The sequence below is a fragment of the Rhinopithecus bieti genome, unplaced genomic scaffold (assembly GCF_001698545.2).
Source record: "Rhinopithecus bieti isolate Rb0 unplaced genomic scaffold, ASM169854v2 scaffold_6782, whole genome shotgun sequence".
Classification (NCBI taxonomy): Eukaryota; Metazoa; Chordata; class Mammalia; order Primates; family Cercopithecidae; genus Rhinopithecus; species Rhinopithecus bieti.
Genome location: NW_016805866.1, coordinates 1,762,253 through 1,783,993, shown reverse-complemented (window position 1 = coordinate 1,783,993; position 21,741 = coordinate 1,762,253). Strand labels below are relative to the sequence as shown.

Below are 21,741 nucleotides of genomic sequence, written 5' to 3'. Positions count from 1 at the left end.
TTTTTTTTTTTTTTTTGGTACGGAGTCTTGCTCTGTCACGCAGGTTGGAGTGCAGTGGTGCTAACTCGGCTCACTTGCAGCCTCTGCCGCCTGGGTTCAAGCAATTCTCCTATCTCAGCCTCCCAAGTAGCTGGGACTACAGTCATGTGCCAACATGCCTGGCTAATTTTTGTATTTTTAGTAGAGACGGAGTTTCACCATGTTGGCCAGGCTGGTCTCAAACTCCCAACCTCAAGTGATCCGCCTGTCTCCGTCTTCCAAAGTGTTACGATTACAGGCATGAGCCACCGTGCCCAACCAACCCTCTTTTATTTCTAGAAGACCTTCCTCTTGGAGTTTTCATTCTTCAGCTCTGATGTAGATGTCATGTTCTCAAGACTCCTAGGACCTACCTTTGTGGTCATCCTGGGATTTCTATTTGCTTCTTTCCTGTGTTGATCACTGTTTTAACAAAGTCCTCATTTTTCTCTTTCCTGGTTTGTGCTCCAAGAAAAGAGGAATAGGAAATCAAGGTTTTGAGACTTTGCATGTGAGAAAATGTCTTTATTTTATCAATTATACTTGATTGGTAGTTTGGAAATGACTTTCCCTTCAGAATTCAAAAGCTGTATTCTATCTATGGTCTTCTTCAATGTCACCATTGAGAAAATTGATGGCATTCCGATTCTCCAGCCTGCACAGGTCACATGATTTCTCTGTCTAGACGCCTTTAATTTATTATTTTTATCCCATCGATTTCATGTGTTATGATGTACCTTCATGCCTCCCCACTTTTTTTTTCTGCCATATGGATTCTCTGTGGGTCTTTTTATTCTGAAAATACATTTTCCTTATTAATGGGAAATCTGCTACACTGTTTTCTTTTTTAGTTTTTGTTTTTTCTTCCTAAAACTTTTGTTAGCTGGGTTGTGGACCTCCTGGCCTGAATTTGTAATTTTCATATTTTTTCTTTCCTCTATTTCATTTTTTTTTTTTTTTGCCATCTTTACTGAGTGCTGTTTTTCCCTTTATCTTTAACAACTTCTGCTTACTTTTTTGGTTTTGGCTTTCATGTTTTTAATTTTCAAAGCTCTTTTATTATTTTCTGAATATTCCTGTATAAGGAATTATTTTGTGCATGTAAAACATTGTCTCTCTGAGGATATTTGTCATAACTTTTATGAAAGTTTTCTTCTGGTTCTTGCATTGTCTCTGTTCCTTCCAAGTTCCTTTTTCTGTTTATTCTAGTCCTTGTTTTTCATGTCACCACTTCTATTCAACATAGTACTGGAAGTTCTAGTTAGAACAATTAGGCAATACAAATAAAAGGCATCCAAATCCTAAAGAAAGAGGGAAAACTGTCTCTGAGTGCAGATGACATTATCTTATACAGAAAACCCTAAAGCCTCCACCAAAAAACTGTTAGAACTAAGAAATGAATTCAGTAAAGTTACAGGATACAAAGTCAACCTACAAAAATCAGTTGTGTTTCTATAAACAAATAATAAGCTAACAGAAAAAGAAATAAAGAAAACAATCCCATTTATAATGGCATCAAAACAAAACAAAAAATAGGAATAAATTTAAACCAAGGAGGTGAAATTTCTATACACCGAAAACTATAAGACATTGACATTTTTCACGTCAATGGATTTCCTCAAAGGTCTGCTGGTTCTTCTATGTCTGTTTTTGTTTGTAAGGGAGGCCTATGGGAAGCTCTATGTGTGGAAGCTTATTGGCTGGTGGGCATTACTATGGTGACTTTAGGAGACTATCAGTGATTCTTTTTGTAGGTTTTTTTTTTTTTTTCTTTTCCTTGGGCCTGTCAGCTTCCTCAGTACTCTCATCTCTTACTTGGAGGGTATACATTCTGATGCCAATATTCTATGAGTTGAGTGGATAAGAGGTTGTTGTTCTTACATTTTAGAATGTAAATTTTCATATAATCCTGTTTTCAGAACAGTACCTGCCTTCTAACTCCAACTGTGCTTTTTCTCCTTGAGTCTTGGTGATGACATTTTAACAAAAAGAAAATTCTAGTCTTTCTCTGGGATGAGTAAGAAGTAGTGCTTGAGTGTGCAGAATGAGACCAACCAGCTTCAATGTCACCTATATTCTCATTTGCAGAACACTTAAGATTTAATTGATAAAATATTTCATAGATTTTGTGACTTGAATTAACTTGCATTTTATTAATTTCCCCCATGCAAGTACTTAGCATGCAGCTCTCTCTTGGTTTTTGAAGACACTCATCACTTATATGATCACCTTTCCTACTCTTTGTCATTAAAATACATGCTTTTAATTTATATTTTCTCACAAGTACTGTCATTTTAATGTTGTTTAAAAAAGGATCAGGGAAAATCACATTGGTGGGGAGAGTTCAGAAGTCTCAATTCTATTCATTTTTTGAGATTTCCTCTATACCTGTATCCCCTCATCACTAACTATATTCCAAAGAGTCTCAAATATATCTCTAGCCCTGACCTCTATTGTGACTTTTGAACCCCCATATATCACTGCCTGCTTGCATGCATCATGGGACCTCAAACTAACTTTCCCTATCTCAGGAAATGGTGATCTCATTCTCCTAACTGCTCAGTCAAAAATCGTTACAGTTCTCCTTGATTCCTTCCTTTCTCTCATCCACCATATTCAATCCATCAGCACGTCCTGTTGGCTTTACCTTAAAAAATACAGTAAGGATCAGATTATTTCTCATCATCTCCACTGCTACTGCCTTAGTGCAAGCTACTTTCATCTCATGCCTATATTATTTTGGCATATTCCTAAGTTGTCTTCTTGCTTCCATACTTGGTCCTCTACAGTTTATTTTCAACACAACAGCTGGCATGTTCCTGTGAAACTTTGAGTCACATTGTGACACACCTATGCTCAAAATGCTCCTATGGCTTCCCCTCTATCTAAAGAGCAAATCAAAAGACCTGATGATGGCCTCTAAGACCATCCGCAAGCTGCTTCTGAACTCTATCATCTTTTTGATCACAGCTTTTACTTTTTTCATCCCTGTTTACTTCACTCTGCTTGAGCGGCAATGGCCTCCTTGCTATTCCTCAGACACGCCAGGTATATTCTCACCTGGGGGTCTTTGCACTTGTCTAAAATGCTTTTTTCAGATTGTCCCCAGGTTTGCCCCTTTGTTTCTTTCAGATAATTTCTGAATTGCCACCTTCTCGATGAGGCTTTTCGCTCACTGTGCTTTAACATAGTGACCCTCCCCTATTGACAGCACCCAGTGAAGAATCCCAAGCTTAGCACGTCCTCATCAGTAAATGCTTATTGTACATTTTCAAAGGTTAGCTAGGGAGAGTTTAACCAGATTGATGGGAGTGGATAGGAATGAGGGGGAGCAAGGAGAGAATTCCAGCTGGGTGAATGGCCAAATAAGAACTAAGATATGAGACCCCAAACTTAGAAATCATTCACATTCTCATGATACTTGTGAGCAGATGATTTAACCAAAGGAGAAGATACAGAGGAGAAAGAGCCAGGACCCAGGATGGAACCCCATTTTGAGGAATGATGCAGTGAGCTAAGGAGAGAAATGGGGAAGGAGTGATCAGAGAGGTTAGAACAGATCAGAATAATGAAGTGTCAAAGTTCAGGAAGAAGTGAAAATAATCATAATAATGTCTAACATTATTGAGGATATATTTAGTTCCTTTATTCTCTTATTTAAATTTTATTAGTTTACTTTATCCTGTTTTGACAGACGAGAAAAATAAGACTTGGGTCTTACAGTTAGTAAGTGATGGGGCTAGGAGTCAACTCCAGGTATAACTCCTCATCTTTGTCACTTTCCACAACCTGGAATGCCACCAAGAGGCAGGGAAAGCATTTTCAGGCAGTTGCACAAATACTCTTAACTTAGTGGGAGAGTCTTGTAGAAAATCTTGCCATAAATATAAAAAACAACCTCTAGGCAGTACAAGCAGATAGTTTGACCACTTCCAAAGAAGTAGAAATGGATACATTTGCTTGAGGACAACAGACTAAAATATCTTCAAAATATGATTGCTCTTTAAATGCTATAGTGTTTACAGAAGAGTGCTTTAATTATTTTTTGGGTACCATATTAATTTCACAAATATTTATTAAGCTCATACTGTGTTTTGGGCATTATAATATGAACCAGAATTGTAGAAATACAATTCTGCCCTCTAGGGCAGAATTAAAATGCCAACAGGTGCTCATCAGAAAGATAAGATTGTAGCAGGGTTTTCCAGACAGTAGGAAGAGTAAGAGTTTAGCATAACAGTATAAGTAGGTTGGAGAATTAAGGGAGCTAAGAGGTTCGATATGGATGGACCATTGGTCAGAGGCGTAAAGTAGTGTAAAAGACAAAGCTGAAGATTTTGGCAATGCCTTGCATACCACACCAAGACCTCTGTCCTAAGGGGAATGGGAGGCCAGTATTGGGTTTAAGATTCTACTTGCATGTGAACCCAAAGAGGTTTGGGGAGGGTGGATTTGAGAGGAACCAAGACTAAATAAAGGCAGGAGTCGGATTTGGAGATGCTAATCATCTAGACTACTGCTACTCAAAGTATGGTGCCCATTGGCCAATAGCTTCTCACCAATCCAAGGATAAGAAGCGTATGCTGGATGTAAGCCAGCTACTTCAATTAAACACATTTTTGAGTTTGGTTGACTTCATTTTCATGACAAGACTTTCTCCAAAAAAGAAGTTGTGCTTTGCTGTACATCGTGAACAGCTACTTATCTTGTAATGAACTCACTTCGAGTGGTTCTGGTCTACACTATTGGTCTTCAAATTCTTTCAATCTCACATATTAATAAGTAAAAAATATCTGAGTATGTACCACTGACATACAAATAGTCATGAACCCTATACATGTATTTTCGTAATACTATATTATATATACCATAACACACTAAACATACATTTTAAAATAATGCAATGAGGATAAGTAATACATATTTTTAAAAGTTTCACAAAAGCAAAAGCAATGTTATCAAATATACTTAATTAGTTTTGAAAATTATCTTTAACCCTTTTGGCTATGGCTGTTCAAAGTCTGCTTTTGGTTCAGTTTATTTTGATTTTGGTTTAAATGGCTGTCCTAGTTGAAAAAAATTACCAAAGACGGGTATTTCACCAAGAATAGAGCAGACTTCACTGCGTTTACTAAACTAAGATTCTCATTTTTCAATCTAATCCAGTAATTAAATACATGTTTTAATGAAATTTTATATTTTCTGATGTCAATCAGTTGTTTTTGCAAAGTGATCTGGAGGTGTTTCATTTTCACATTTCATACACATGGATTTTAAACCTATTACAACTCTGTATTACTTTGCTAGAGCTATGGTAACAAAATACCACAGATTGGCTGGTTTAAACAACAGAAATGTATTTTCTTACAGTTCTAGAGGCTGCAAGTCCAAGATCAAAATGTCAGCAAGTTTGGCTTCTCCTGAGGCCTCTCTCCCTGACTTGCAGATGGCCACCTTCTTGATGTGGCCTCACATGGCCTTTCCTCTGTGAGTGCCCATCCCTGGTGTCTCTCTATGTATCCCAATCTCCTTGTCTTATGAGGCCACCTGTCAGATTGGATTAGGGCTCACCTAACATCCTCATTTTAATTTAATTACCTCTTTACAGACTCTATCTTCAAATACAGTCACATACTAAGATGCTAGAGGTTAAGGCTACAGCATTTGAACTTAGGAAGACAGAAACAATTTAGTTAATAACACACTTAATTTGAAAGATTTAAAACAGGTTAAAATTCTATTTCTGATTTGAACCAAACAGAATTTTTATGGCATTGATCATTTTTTAATCAGGAAAATCATATAATATGTGAATGTTTCCAAATACCTGTTTCCAAAGTCTTTCTCTAAAGCATACATTTCTTTCAAAAAGCAATGACTTTTCTTATTACTTGGTGAAATAGTACCTTAATCTTGAAGAAGCTGATATAAAATGTTATTGAAAATATTTTCCAGGTAAAAAATTATTGACATGGACTTTATCACAGAAAATGTTAATACATTTTCTCCACTTGTCTTCTTGTAAAGAGAAAAATGCATAATGCTTTTAAGTACTTTGCTATGAATTAACAGTGAACCCCCATGTAGCACAGCAGATTTTCAAGATCACTCTGACCTCTTATATGGATGGAGCCTATGTGTTAAGAGAACAGGACCTTAGACGCACTTACCTGGGTCCATTCAATCTGAAAGTGAAATAAAATTGTTAAAGGTAAAAGAGTGAAGGTACCCAGTGCTCAGGACTGTGGATCGCTCACTCTTCTTTAGGAGGCTTCCACCCACTACCTGACACCTGAGGGACAGTGGCTATCTATAAATAAAAGATTAATAAAACTTAATTTGTTCTTATTTAAAAATAAGTATAAATAGAACCCCTAATATTTCCTCTCGCCCCTAACAGATTATCTTGTGCATCTCTAGGGTGCTGTGTTCCACTTTGGCAGGGACTAAAGTGGATGCTCAATGATGAGATTCTAAACTGAGGCAAAACCAAGGGAATGAGGAAGGTGGTGATGATACAGAGGCTTCAGGGAAGTAGAATCAATAGAACCTGATCACTGACCGGATGTGGGGGTGTAAATCAAAGGAAATGCACAAATAGGTATGTGTTCATGCTGTTTAAAAAATGTTTTTATTCCATCTTTCCCCATAATTGTAAGTTCTTCCAGAGATGAGTCAAACTATCATTTATATTCTTCCTTCTTTGTGCCAGGCATTGTGCAATGTACATTCAGGTATATTTTCTCTGCAAAGACTAGAGTGCCTTCCATCTAGTTGTGGACCTTGCATTTCAAAATTTTTCAAACAGCAGCTGCTCCATGAACAGAGCCCCTGTGAGCATGAACACCAAGGTGGCTGCCTTATCAGCCATCAGGATGGCATACTGGAGCTTGGGGCCTTCTGAGTCTCAAAGGACAAGGACTTTCTTCCAAGAGGTAGCCTATACAGCCAGGAAAAAAGGGACTTGCAGAAGCCTTTACCCAAGACAGCAACATTCTCTACCCCGAACATAAGGTTCTCCCCTGATGTCTCCATCTATTCCAAAAAAGTAAAAAAAAAAAAGACTAAAATATTCTTTTGCATGTCTGACTCACAGCAAGCTTGGTCCACTGTATACTCCTCCAAATGCATCTTTGTCAATAACTGTCAGGTATTTGTTCTTGTTTAGGTAACTAGAGAGAGAGAGAGAGAGAGAGAGAGAGAGAGAGAGAGAACGAATTAGGTGATTTTAAGAAATCACACCAAATTAGTACAAATATCAGAATAAAATGTGACCATAGTATTGACTGATTTCAAGAATTTAGAAGATACTTTATCTTCTTCTGGGTTAAGCACTTAAAACATTCTAGGTTTCAATTGTATAAAGTTTATACACATTAATTATGGCAGAAGTTTTTGAAAATGAGCATGTTTATGATCTAATTTGCATACCTAAATTTCTTAAAAGTTGCTTTAATTCCCTATTTTCCAGGCCAGTGGCAATTGTATTTTTTAGTCCTTTTTAATGCCAATCCTCTTTAATACCAAATTTTGTTTCTTAGTATTAATTAGTATTCCCATTTAATTTAGAAGACTAGGCTTAAATCAGGAATGGAATGAAGATGGTGAGGGTGGTGAGTGATGCTGAGGATTGTCAGAGATTCAGATCTTTTCTTTGGGTAAGGGTGTCAGATTTAGCAAATAAAAATACAAGATGCCAGTTAAATTTGAGTTTCAGATAAACAATGAATAATTTTTTAGTAAAAATATTCCCCATGCAATTTAAAAAATATTTATATTAAAAGTTATCTGTTGTTGATCTGAAGTTCAAATTTTACTGGGTGGCCTGTATTTGATCTGACAACCCAATAGTGCGTATGAGGAGTGTTTATGAGATTACTGTGTAATCTTCTTTGTGCCAGGTATAGCCCAAACTTGGCCTCTTCTGGTAGTGGCTGAACATCCAGTATCCAGGGCATTGTTAAGTGTGACACCGGGAGAGTCAGTAAGTCTCAAATGCATTCAGAGACCTGGCTAAGATGCTAAAGCAGCCAATCTGTGCCTTCCCAGTGGCTTGAGATTACTGTGACCTTCCACGGAAGAGCTTTGATGGGCACATTGGCCTTGCCATTTTAAAAACACACCGGGCATTAGAGGGTAAAATAGTTTTGGAGCAATTTAAGTTACAAAGTGATTTTGAAATAAAATTCCCTCCAAATGGGTAAAAGTGTCCAAGGATTTTGAAACTGGCCGTTTCCCCATAACTTTATTACACAACAAAATTATCTAAAAAGAAGCATAGCACATATATATCCTTGTTACAAATGCTCCCAATTTATACATTTAGAATAACTCACAACATAACCTAGTCCACTTAAACATCAGCGAGTGGCCACCTGTTGATGCAAAGGAATATAGCAGAGACCCTTAGAAAGTCTGCTTAGATATGGCTAATGCTTCCGTTATTCTGCTTCTGGGGTCTGCTCTTCATGGTGGAACATTTTTAAGGGTAATGGTTAATAATAATATTAAGCCTTCAGTCAGAAAGATTTCTTCTCCAGAGCCCTCACAGAGAAACTTCCCTCCTGGTTAACTGGACCCAGGCATGAGTCTTCATTGGAGCCATGGGAGGAAGAAGAGTTAACAATCACCAGTGCTGAAAAAGTCTCTTCTTTCTGGGCAGGATGAGGGAATCACTAAATGATGCATAAGTGCTGGGACTCCACAAAATGACATGTCATAAATTGGTATATATTTTTGGATCTTTCAATTTTCTTCTTCTTTTTTTTTTTTTGAGATGGAGTCTCACTCTGTCGCCTAGTCTGGAATGCAGTGGCATGATCTCTGCTCACTACAATCTTCTGGGTTCAGGCGATTCTTCTGCTTCAGCCTCCTGAGTAACTGGGACTACAGGCACTTGCCACCACATCCAGCTAATTTTTGTACTTTTAGTAGATACAGGATTTCACCATGTTGGCCAGGCTGGTCTCGAACTCCTAACCTCAACTGATCTGCCCGACTCGGCCTCCCAAAGTGCTGGGATTACAGGCATGAGCCACCACGCCAGTCCAATTTTCTTCTTAAATAGAAATTGAGAACTACCTAATCTAAGGTACTCATTACCATTTTGCCTCCATACACTCTTTATTTCTTTCACAGCATTATCACAATCCATAATTATTACCTTGTTTATTTACTTGTTTACTTTATTGTTTGTGTCCCCAACCAGAATGAAAGTTCTATGTCTACCCAGTGCCAAGTTCACCATCTTTATAACTATTTGTTGGATGAATGTGTGAATGAGTAGAAAATAAATCAATATACTTTTTCATCAAGACAGTAAAATGGGCAGTGTTAAACTCTTAGGGTGACACAGATGATGGCTTTAAAGAAAAAATAATGAAGAGTGAAACAATAGAAGACTTGGCTTATGGTGTGGTGGCATTTGACCAACTGTTCTTCCTGAAGTAGTGATTTTTGAGGCATCTAGTTTACAAACACCTCAAGGGTATAGCCCAAACTTGGCCTCTTCTGGGCTGAAGACCCAGTATTCAGGGCATTGTTAAGTGTGACACAGGGAGAGTCAATAAGTCTCAAATACATTCAGAGACCTGGCTAAGCAGCCAATCTGTGCCTGCCCAGTGGCTTCAATCACAGTCCTCACTTGATCATTGTTGGACTCTCCTTTAACCCACTATGTCCATGGAATTCCTTTGGTCAGTGACACCTGGAGTGGGCAAAATCCACCTTGGAAAAAAACAACAACTGCAGAGAAGATATTGAACAGCATGATTTTGTAAAAAGACAACTAAGTTCAGTACAAGGGCTGCATGGCTTGCATCTCTTTTTGTATTCTCTGGACAATGCAGCTTGCAGATCACATTCTGTTCCCAGGCTGTTGAAAATCAAGTAAGAGCCGTTGAACTCATCTCAGTTTTTCCTCTTCATCTCTAACTGCTGCAAGTGAAATTCAGCTTGTTCTTTCTAATCATTAGAAATTATTGTAAAACTAAATTATTGCTTGTCCAATTCTGCAGTGTTTTCATCTGATATTTAATATGCTCCTGAGGATAAAGAGCCTGGTTGATAAGCATTGCAGTTTACCAGAAACTCTGCAGAAGACTTCAGACTGGAAAAGCCAGCCAGAGTCCAGGAGGGGAGGAGGAGGATGCCGAGGAGCCCCGGCCAAGCTGAACGGAGATGAACGGACACTTCCGGAGACTGTGCTCTCTAAAACCAGCATGGCTGTTTGGGTACTTTACCTCTTAGAGATAATTAGATGCTTAAAAGTGAAACCATCACTCTGCCTTCAGCAGATTTGAGGCTGCCTCATTTAGCTTTTTAACCTTGCTTCAGCTTGCTGCTCTTGCCTTCCACCTGAAGTCAAGAGAGTGGGAAGGGAAAATACATATACAGAAGCCTTGATATCCAGGAAGAAAGTGCTTCCATCAACCTCATTTATCACATGACATTTCCTGGGATTATCAGTCTAGTTAAACTGATTCCTTGACCATGACTTACCTTGATTCTTCTGAAATCCACATCTGTACCCAGCTTGGATAAATCATTCACAAATCTTGGTAGGCTCTCTGGTTAGCCTACTCTAGACAGTGATTATTTTAGAGGGGAATGATAATAAAAACTACCACTTGCAAGGAGAAGATGAACATAAAGTAGCTTTAAAGAGACTCAAAAGGCTTGTAGTAAGAGATGAAAGGAAATACTTTTTGAAAGTCAGGGTTTCTAAATATTTATACTGGAAAGGGCTTATGAGACAAGAACTGGTATTTCCTTTAAGAATAAGATAGACATGGCTACACTCTATGTGTTCAACAGATTTTCACTGCTTGGGGCTTATTCCTCTTTGAGAACCTGTTGGAAGAAATGAAGTTCTTCTGAGAAAAGAGATGTCAGCTTTTCCATACAGGGAGTTAAGAAGCCCTGCCCTGATTTAAGATTGTGAATAGTTCACAGTTAGGGAAGACCAATGCAGTCAGCAAAATGAAGGTGGTGAGGAATCAGCTGAGAAAAATATTCAATTGACAAACTCAGTATTATGTATATTATGTGTACAATATGTGTGTGTATGTACACCCTTTTCTGTTGGACTCACTCTTGGCACATAGTGGCCATTCAATAAAGACTTGCTGGAGGAAGGAATGAAAGCCCGATTGTTGGGTGACTCCTAGAAAGAGGCACCCTCTACACCAGGTTTAGAAAGATGTGATCGATGCCAGAGAGAGGAGTGTGATGCCGTGGCAAGAGAATTTGCTATTGCTGCTGATCTTGGCTCTCTGGGGAGTTTTAGGATACATTTCAGCTCCAAGATGGGATTTCAACCTGTGCCTCCACAGTCCCTTTAGGGGGAACTTGGGCTGGCCCCTGATTATGTCGTGATACTCTCATGGGAACACTTCTGTGGGGAACCATGTTTTCCTCCCACAGCGTTGGTAATTCAGAAAATTAAAGGGACCCCGTGCCTACCTCTCATGTTAGTTTAAAGAGAAGCTGGATTGCTCTATGGAAATCCTTTTGTAGCAGAAATCAGGACACCTGTTTGTAAGTATAACCCGTGAGAAAATACTCAAGCTTTCAATAGGCAGAGGGAAAAGTCAGCCTTAGAGTATATCCTGCAAGCTGTTCAAATACTTAACCCATGATAAATAATAGCCTTCTTAATCCTATAATCTTCTCTATCATTGTCTTTTCCCAGTGTGCCAAGATGTGGTATTTTACTTCGAATCAGCTAATGCATGATGCTAATTAGTGCATTAATTGTGTTGACTCTGTTTATAATAATCAGTGTATTGGTGGGCTCTTAGCACGTCAAAATGGCATTTTTATTCCTGCCTAAATTTTTACTGTCAGATAGTAGCTAGTTTCTAGAGTTTGACGAAAGGAAATGTGATACAGGGAATCAGACGTTCTGTGAGAAGCAACATATCCTCATGCAGATTGTGTGGAAAGAGGATGCAAAAGCGATTCCAAACAATGAATGTGTGACTTAACTTGTGACCAAGTACAGTTCAACTTCTGTTGAGCAAGGGATGCTTGTATTACTATTAATTTCACCTCTGAGTGATGACAGCGTTCTTGGCACCATAGGAAGTCATAGGACAACGTGCTTTTACACATCTGCCGTCATTTTCATGAAATCCTAACTAATTACTTGACTGCTGCTGCGGCATCAGCACTTGCACTCAATGTGGAATTTGTCCAACTTGGCTGTAATTGTATTATTCAGTTACATTTTAAAAAATGAGTGTAAATGAGATCAATCTGCTAATTTCAGTAAATTGTCATGAAGTGGAATGATGGGGGATGATTACTCTTTTGGATGACACATTGTTTAAATGAGAACCTAATGATATCTGGACAAACTTCTAGATAAATCACCAAATTGCTAACATGTCATGTGCAATCCTTGAACACTATTAAGATAATTATAGGAGATTGATGTGTTTGCCTCAGTTTAAAATCACAATTAGCACTGAGACCAAAAGCAATATCCCTATGTTAAAAACACAATGTGAATACTATTTTATTATTACTATGGAACCTTGACCTCTCTTTCTTTCACCTATAGCTCAATCCTTGTCTTCCTCCAGTCCCAGGGCTCCTTATCACAACCATCATTTTGATTTTACGTTGGATTTACATGATACCTTTTACTGAAGTGCTTAAATCTAGGAAAGAATAAATTTCTATTGACTAGGAATCAGAAACTTAGGGTAGAATGATGGAGCCTTGTTTTACAACAGGGGCAGTTTCCAGCTTAGATTCAAAATACTGATTGAAAAAAATCTTTGTTTTCTATTATGATTGGATCTGCACTTTCTAATGACAAATATTTTAATCCAGATACTTTTTATCTTGATCCCACGCTTGCACTTTAACCTTTACCAGAAATTCAGAGAAACAGACTACATATTTTGCCACACAATAGCCATCCTCACTGAATGCTTTTATCCAGAGGTCTACAAACTATGACCTTTCAGTCAAATCCTGCCTTGTCCTTGTTTTTGTAAATAAAGTTTTATTGGAACATAACCATGCTCATTTGTTTATATGTTGTCTATGGCTGCTTTCACACTACAAAGGCAGACTTAAGTAGTACAACTAAGACCATATGTCCCATAAAGCCCCAAATATTTTCTTCCCAGAAAAAGTTTGCTGACCCCGATCTAGACTTTTAGAAACCAAGACACAAAAGATTCTTAACAAAGAAATAGTTTCCACATTTGTTAAACTCTTCCAAATAACTTTAATACTTAACATAAAAATGTCAAGAAAGTATTGTGAAATAGTACACTGATTTCTTTCCTGTGTTTCAAGAGATAGTTAGACAGTAAGTCATGGCACCAGTGAATTGAAAATCCATTGTCACTGACAGAATATCTCTGCTGTCAGCTAAGCCTCCCACAGAATCCATGATATGGTCTGAGGAGAAAGCTGGTGTGAAGGTACAGAGAGTCTCTATATATACAGCATATCCTCTAATAATATTGTTTCATTCACTATTGTTTAGTTTTTTTTTTTTTCTTTGAGACAGAGTCTTGCTCTGTTGCCCAGGCTGGAGTGCAGTGGCACTATCTCCGCTCACTGCAATCTCCACCTACTGGGTTCACGCCATTCTCCTGCCTCAGCCTCCTGAGTAGCTGGGACTACAGACACCCACCAACATGCCTGGCTAATTTTTTGTATTTTAGTAGAGACTGGGTTAGCCAGGATGGTCTCGATCTCCTGACTTCCTGATCCGCCTGCCTCGGCCTCCCAAAGTGCTGGGATTACAGGCGTGAGCCACTGCGCCCAGCCTGCTTACTTTTAATTAAAAAAAAAAATCCTTTCCAGGCTGGGGCTACTGTTTGTGTGAAGTGTGCACACCTTCCCCATGTCTGTGTGGGTTTTCTCCAGGTATTCCAATTTCCTCCCACACCCCAAAGATGTGCATGTCAGGTTCCTTAGTGTGTCTAGATGATGACAGTCTGAGTGAGTGTGGCGGTGTGTGTGGTCGTGTCCCATGTTGGGGTGACGTCCTGTGGACCTTAAGGTCTGAATTTTATTCTTTATCTTTAATAAATGATAATGTTTGAGGGTCATATCTTCCAATGACTAAATATGGCAGGAAAAACAGGCAGATAATTTGAAGCATAGATTCTTATCTTGAGCTCCAAAATCTTTTGCTTGCGGAAAAATGAATGTTTTAGAAATGAATTACCCTATATCCCAGGTTTCAGGTTCTTTTTCTAATCCACCATTCTGGAAAGGCAGATTTAGTTCAGGCAAGAGTCAGCTGAACACACTGAATTCAGGAGCCATATTAACAGCTCTGGTTTCCCTGGTTGAAGATTTCCTACTATCTCCTATCCCTACCCTTGCTAATATGAGTCTTTGTTGCCTTAATGCTAACTAAACTTTTGATGTACTCTTTGTCTAGAACTGTGACAGTCATCTGAAATCTTTAAACCCTAAGTGCCTACAAACTATCTTCATTATTTTAAGAAGTCTCCATTCTCCATTCATAGAAAATTTGAATTTGAAGATCATCACCCTGAGAGTCATAGCTTTCTAGAATAGTTGAATCAAAGAGGAAAATATTTGGTGAAATTTATACAATATTAAAATCAAATACCACCTTTCCAGAATGCTGGATTAGGAAAAGAACTTGAAACCTGGAATACAGGGTAATTCATTTCTAAAACATTAATTTTAATAATGATTTAAAAAACGATGGGATAAATCTAGAAAAAAATCTAGCTTGTATCTCCAAAGAAGGAAGGCAATGTTATTCAATATTTAGGCTTCAGTTATTTTCTATCTGAGATGTATATTTTGGACTGGGTACACTTCTCCCTAATGTACTTTGACCTTTGATATTGCTGCCCTTGAGCTGACCCCACCAGAATGTATGCTCATTGTGGGCAGGGAGCACATGGCTCCTGTTCATCTTTGTTTTCCCAGTGAATGGCACAGGGCCTGGTACATTCCAAGTGTCTAATAAATATATTGAAAAGTAGATGAAAGATTGTAAGAAGTTAGTATCATAAAGTTAAGATGGAAGGAGGGTCTCTCCAATTCTGTAAATACATTTGAGGGGGTATCACCTTACTCTATCGAGTCTTTTTAGACTTCACCTATAATTAATGTATTAAAAAAGATAATGGAAATGAACCATTATGACTCCACAACCAGACAATCGAGAGAATGGTACTGTAACTCTTCATTTCATAGAGACTGGTAGGAAGCACAAAAGCTGGCAAAGAGTGAGACTTCACTTCAATAGAACTCAGGGAGTCTTGCCTCCGTGCAAACATTTTTTTTACCATTTACCACTTAAAAATGAAATTGTTCCAGAACCTACCACCTAACCCCTAAACCAGAACATCAACCCAAATCACTTAATCTACATGCATGTTCTTCTCCATCCAGAGCCACTGTATAGGGTTAGACAGCTTATTGACCTCACCCTTGCTACTTAAAGTGTGGTCTATGAACAGCAGTGTTGGCATCACCTGGGAGTTGGTTAGAAACACAGAATCCTGAGGCCAAATCCAAAGCTATGGAATCAGACTACGTATTTTGATAAGACCCCTCAGAGGGTCTGATGCCCAGGAAAGTTTGAGAAGCCCTGTACACAACAGATTTCAAGTCTCAAGTCCTTCAGATTTTGCAGGGATCACTTCTGGAATATAAAATTACTATGTATGAAATGTTTAAAGTGAAAAAAATAGAATTAAAAAAATGAATACCTAACAAAACACTACCAAAAATGAGCAAGTAAATTTGAAAAAAACAACAAATAGAAAAAGGTGAAATAGAAAAAATGTATCATTTGTAAAGAAATACTCAAAAAGTGTTATAAAACACATCAAACACAAAGTCTGTTGTTTGCTGTTTCAGCTGTTCCCAGAATTATTTATTTTTTGAAAAGGCAAAAGTTGGATATGATTTTTTAGCTATTTCTGAGTGAATCAAATATAAACTGACATCTTTCCCAAAAACATGTCAGAAAGGACTAAAAGAGAAATCACCTTATTTTCTGAACAGCTTTGAGCTTCATTAAAGATACCCTTTTACTTCATGTACATAATAGATGAACATTTACACACACACACACACACACACACACACACACACATACACACATCAGGGAGAAAAGCTTTGGAACTTACCATTGGAGCTAATGTAAGTGTCCACTAAAGTGGGCCCCTGCCAAGTTCCTTGACCTCATTTCCGTATTGGTCACACTAACCCTGGGATGGAAGATGCTCTGGTAGAACCTATCTCTCAACAGAATTCTGCCCCATTGGATGGTTCTTCTTAGGGTAAGGAGAAGTGACAGTTTTCATGGCTACCCTTGACTTACACAGCATCCAGCTTTGTCCCATTGAAAGCATATCCTTGGATTGAAGTAAAGCCATTGTTGTACAGCTTCCTACAACCAACAGAGAGAAGAGAAATCAGTCACTGGTGAGCAGTGGTGCTGGCCTGTTTCTGGAGAGTTGGACTATATTTCTTTGGTGTCATAAATGTGCATAAAGGTGTTTCAGGTCCCACATATGTATCCCACGAGAAAATTTTCCAGTACGAGTTGTTGGAAACAAGATAATATTTCTCAGTGTAAATGCCCATTCTCCCGACTTAGCTCCTAGTATATTTAAGCTTTTTCTCAGAATCATATTTGCTTTGAGTAACAAACTTGTTACCATTAAAGATTTTAAAAGAATATTCCATATACATTCAGAAAAAGGGATTTGAGGTTACAGTTAACCCAATATCAATAGTGGAGGAGCAACTGCAGTCTCTTAAGATAAACATTTTGAAAGACATTCATCTAAATGTGCATGTTTTTATTTTTTCATTAATATTTAAATGTTATTTCACCTTTGTATTTTATCCATCTTTTTATCCTTCGAGCTTATCATAGATTAAATATTTAAGGGTAATGGGCTGAATTGAATTAAACCTCATAGATGAATTTAAGAAAGTAGATAGACCATGTCCTCTTATGGATTTTTTTTTCTTTTTTTTTTTTTTTTTTGAGACAGGGTCTCTCACTCTGTCACCCAGGCTGGAGTACAGTGGCTCAATCACGGCTCCCTGCAGCCTTGAATCCCTCGGCTTAAGCCATTCTCCCACCTCAGCCTCTCAAATAGCTGGGACTACAGGCATGTGCCACCATGCCTGGCTGATTTTTGTATTTATTGTAGAAATGAGGTTTCACCATGTTGCCCAGGCTAGTCTCGACTTTTCCCAGAAGTCAAGGCAACTTCACTGGGCCCAAATTGATAAACTAGGAATGGCTCAGAAAATAGCCCCTTAGAAGAACTCTGTGAAGCTTGGATCCATTTTTCTGGGGAGTAATTTCATCAGGTTTTATCTGATAAAGACCCCCACCCCAACTTTAGTGTGAGCAGAGAAATGAAACTGGGGTGACAATCCAGGCAAAAACTTCACCAGGCTTGAACTGGGGCAGTGGTCCTGAAAATAGAGAGGAGATCCTGCAGAGGTAGCTCTGACTCTACTTTGTGGCTTATACAATGAGAAAGGAATTTTCTACCAGCTTAGAGAATTAACTTATCCTTTATACCTCTATTAGATCTTCTCCTTTAGAACATTTTGTGAATATCCCTAATTAAGCATCTATTTTGACCATCTAAAGGGCTTTGCCCCATTCAAGCTCTGGAAAAATGCTGACCTATAGCAGCACTGTGCTTTCTATGTAATATTCCCTTACAGGAACTTAATAACAGTTTGTGATTACTGAGTAAAAGTGTGAGTGCAGAATTTTAAAGCCCTTAGTGGCACCACATTTTTTTAACTCAGTGATCTTGGTAAAATCACTTCAATTTGCTTAAACCCCAGTTCTTCTTCTGTAGAATGGGAATGCCAACCTGCAGGTACCAACCACTGCCCTAATGGAATCGTCTTATCTTGTTACCTAAACTCTTTTGTAGTCTACAGAGTACCATCCCACAAGACAATACTCTTATTTAATTATGTAAAACACTTTGTACTCTATAGAGTATATATGATAAGGCAGTACGGCTCTTGGATGGTCTGTAAACATATGAAAATGGCTCGAAATAGAATTTAGTTGATGGAGGGAGTAGAACTGGTAATACTCACAGTGTCAAGGTTTCATTGCATAGTCCCTGAAAAGCATTCACAGGAATTGACGTCATGTAAGGGTTGTCTGTAATTTCACTGTGAGAGAAGGACAAAAACACTTAATGAAAAAATGTTTTCCTCCTGGAGCAGGAGTCTTGCTGCACATATGCACTTAAATAAATAACAGGACACAATATAGCTTAATCTTATTTCTTTTTAAGTTTCACTGACCCTTCTTAACCACTAGTGGCTCAGAGGTCTGGTGAGGTGGTGAGAGCTGTCCTAGACAACATGCAGCTGGAGCCCAAGTGTGGGGTAAGCGAGAGAGCTTTAGGTGTGGGTGGAGGTCCCTGACTTAATCCTCATCTCGAGGGAGGCAGATGGATTTCAGAGGCTTCACCTGAATCTGCAACACTTTGTCCACAACAGCTAGAGTTTTCTACATGCATGGACCTTTAAGAAGGTCAGGATAAAAGGATTAAATGATTTCATTTAATGAGTATTTCTAAAATGTCCTTCACTTGCCAAACTTCGCCAGGCTCCTGGAGAACCTTTCTACACCATCCTAGTTTCTGGAATATTGCTTACATTTTGAACTGAGCTCGTTTGCAGCAAAGAAGTATGATCAATTTTCTTTTCTAGCAAACCCCCAAGAGTTTGAAGCTTATCATTCTACCTTTTGGTGACTTTTTAATGCAAACACAACTTGTAATTCTCTCTGCCCTATGTGCTTTCATTCCTATACAATTAGTAAGACAATTGACCCATGTCACCAGCTTTGAAAAAGGGCACATGGCTGCCAATCAAAGGTCACAGGCAGTAATTTGAGTAACCACTCCTGACTGTCCTTTGAGACACTGCTCAGGCAAACTCACTTTAGGTTTCTATTCCTCAGTTTTCTCATTCATAAATGGAAAAGCAATAACTTTGTTTTATACCTTATAAGGTGACTGAGAGGAGCAAATGTCATGTGTGGGGAAAGTATTTAAAAAACTATTGAAACTATATGAAAAGTAAGGTATCATAGTTATCATAAAATATTCCTTCTATTCAACCATTCCCATTGGCAAAGAAACATTGCATAATTTCTTCCATTTAAAAACAAAAACACACACAAAAAATCTTTTCTCCTGACTCAATATCCTCCAATTACTGAGCTATTTTCTGCTCCTTTTAATAGTAAAACCTCTCAAAGGAGTTAATTATGGTAACTCTTTCTAATTCTCTCTACCCAAATCTCCCGTGAGCCCACTCCAACCAGCACTCCACTGGAACTGTTCTTGGCAGAGTCACCAACAACCCACATTGCTAAAGCCAGGGGTTATTTCTTAGTCTTTGCCTTACTTCATGCCAGTGTAGTCACAGCTGATCACTGCTTACTCCTTGAAACAATTGCTTTACTTAGTTTCAACCAACCCCCATGACTGTATTCTAGTTCTTGTCAGCGACAAACAAAATATTGTCAAACATGGCATGTGTGCATACTTACAGTATAAAGAATATATCAGTGGAATAAACTTTGGTCAGGTCAGGGAACATTTTAAGTCCAGTGTTGAAAATGCCACTAAATTAATGGAAAAAAGAGGAAATAAAAGCATAGAATCCAGGTAAAAATATCAGCACATAGGAAGGAGAATAATGTAATAGCTTAAAGCATGGGTTCTGAAGTCAGCCTGTAGTCAAACGCCCAACTTCTTCACCATATATCTGAGTTACTATGGGCAAATTCTGATGGTTGGATGAGATGATATTCCCCCAACGCACAATAATTAATCCAGTCCACCGGTGTCAATACATCTGCTTGGCTTAGAATACTCTGGAGATTGTTTTAACTGTGATTACTAGAAATATAAATTCAGTTTGTGTGTGTGTGTGTGTGTGTGTGTGATTTTGTTTAATTGGAAAAAATTATGTGTGTGTTTGTGAAGGGCTAAGAAGAGGATGGAACAGGAAGATATGACTTTAAGCCAGCTTCATCTTTCAAGCTCTACATTATATTGTGCTATTATTTTGCCAAGAATAGCTTTCCTACAGCAGTGACCTGAGAGTACCATTATAGCAGTACCATAAAAAAAAAAAAAAATGTCCAGAGGGCCTTGCATGGTGGCTCACGCCTGTAATCCCAACACTTTGGGAGGCCAAGGCGGGTGGATCACTTGAGTCCAGGAATTCAAGACTAGCCTGGCCAACATGGCGAAACCCTGTCTCTACTAAAAATACAAAAATTAGCTGCGTGTGTTGACGTATGCCTGTAATCCCAGCTACTTGGGAGGCTGAGGCATGAGAATCGCTTGAACCTCGGAGGCAGAGGTTGCAGTGAGCTGAGATCACGCCACTGCACTCCAGCCTGGGTGACAGAGCGAGACTCTATTTCAAAAATGAAAGTGTCCAGAAAAGGAAGGAAAGCAATTAAAGACAATGTCTTCACCTTCCGAAGTTTATATCATCTGCAGAAAAATGTTAAGATTAAAAGACATGCATAAAACACCATGCACACAAAAATTCTCAGGCTCCTGATACCTCCCAGATTTAGTTGGTTTAACATGTGTTGCAGCTACTTGAATTATTTAGATTTTTTTTTTTTTTTTGAGAATTTGGCATGGCATAGAGTGAGACCTAGACACTACCCAGTAAGGCTTAGGGAAAGTCTTCTGGTAGAAAAACCATATCCATTGATACACTTTCTGAGGCAAATTCAGACTTGACTCCTTCTAGAGAAGAAGGCATAGGATTTGAAGAGGCAGCAGGAGCCAGAGGTCCCAAAACAAGCAAATGGGAGGGACATTCCAGATAACTAAGGAGAGAGGTGAGATTCCATAAGGTATATTTGAAATACAGTAAACAAACTAGTTCAATTGTAATCGCTGCTCACGAAGAATAGTAGGAGGAAAAAAGGTCCAAGAGTCAAGTGGGTCCATATACTTAGACCAAGACCTTTCTAGTCTTCAAAAACCTCAAACAAATCCCTTAAAACCATCCTGTGGGTCTTCTTTCTGATGTCTTCTCTAACTACCTCAACCCCTAAACACTGTATGTCTCTCCTTTGTCACTTTCTATTATTCTTCTGTATGGGGGGGGCACTTTTCAATTTCATACACATCTCCCCAACGAGATTGCAGGCAAGGACAATGTCTTAGAAACCTGTATGTTCCCCACAGAGCACAGAGTGGGGGATCATCACATCAAAGGGTTATTATATTATTTGAAACTCAGAGTCCATAAGAAGAGTGATTGTCTTGTCCCATATGTTTTCATGGCTTTCCAGACATTCTTTCGTCTTCATATCCCATCAGTGTCTTCTATTCCCCTAGCATCTCTCACACTCACCTCTTCAATGTGCAACTATTGACTAGGCGCCATGGTTCATGCCTGTAGTCCCTTTGGGAGGATGAGGTGGGTGAATCCCCTGAGGTCAGGAGGTCGAGACCAGCCTGGCCAACATGGTGCAACCCCATCTCTACTAAAAATACAAAAATTAGCTGGGCATGGTGGTGCATGCCTGTAATCCCAGCTACTCAGGAGGCTGAGGCAGGAGAATTGCTTGAGCCCATGAGGCGGAGGTTGCAGTGAACCAAGATCGCACCTCTGCACTCCAGCCTGGGCAACAGAGCAAGACTCCATCTCAGAAAAAAA

General features: G+C 38.6%; 1 protein-coding gene across 2 annotated transcripts in view; it reads right to left on the bottom strand.

Annotated features, from left to right (window-relative positions):
* The window catches only part of TSHR (thyroid stimulating hormone receptor), a 189,123-nt gene that overhangs the window by 23,689 nt on the left and 143,693 nt on the right, over nucleotides 1–21,741 (bottom strand). The window contains exons 5-9 of one of the 2 annotated variants that reach the window (XM_017873848.1): nucleotides 19,598–19,672; nucleotides 18,127–18,204; nucleotides 16,364–16,432; nucleotides 7,113–7,190; nucleotides 6,621–6,958 (exon numbers count right to left, since the gene is read on the bottom strand). In XM_017873848.1, the coding sequence (XP_017729337.1) occupies nucleotides 6,889–6,958; nucleotides 7,113–7,190; nucleotides 16,364–16,432; nucleotides 18,127–18,204; nucleotides 19,598–19,672 (370 nt within the window). In that variant the 3' untranslated portion in view covers nucleotides 6,621–6,888. Of the gene's footprint in view, nucleotides 1–6,620; nucleotides 6,959–7,112; nucleotides 7,191–16,363; nucleotides 16,433–18,126; nucleotides 18,205–19,597; nucleotides 19,673–21,741 lie in introns of those variants that run through there. The other variant, XM_017873847.1, reaches the window with a different exon arrangement.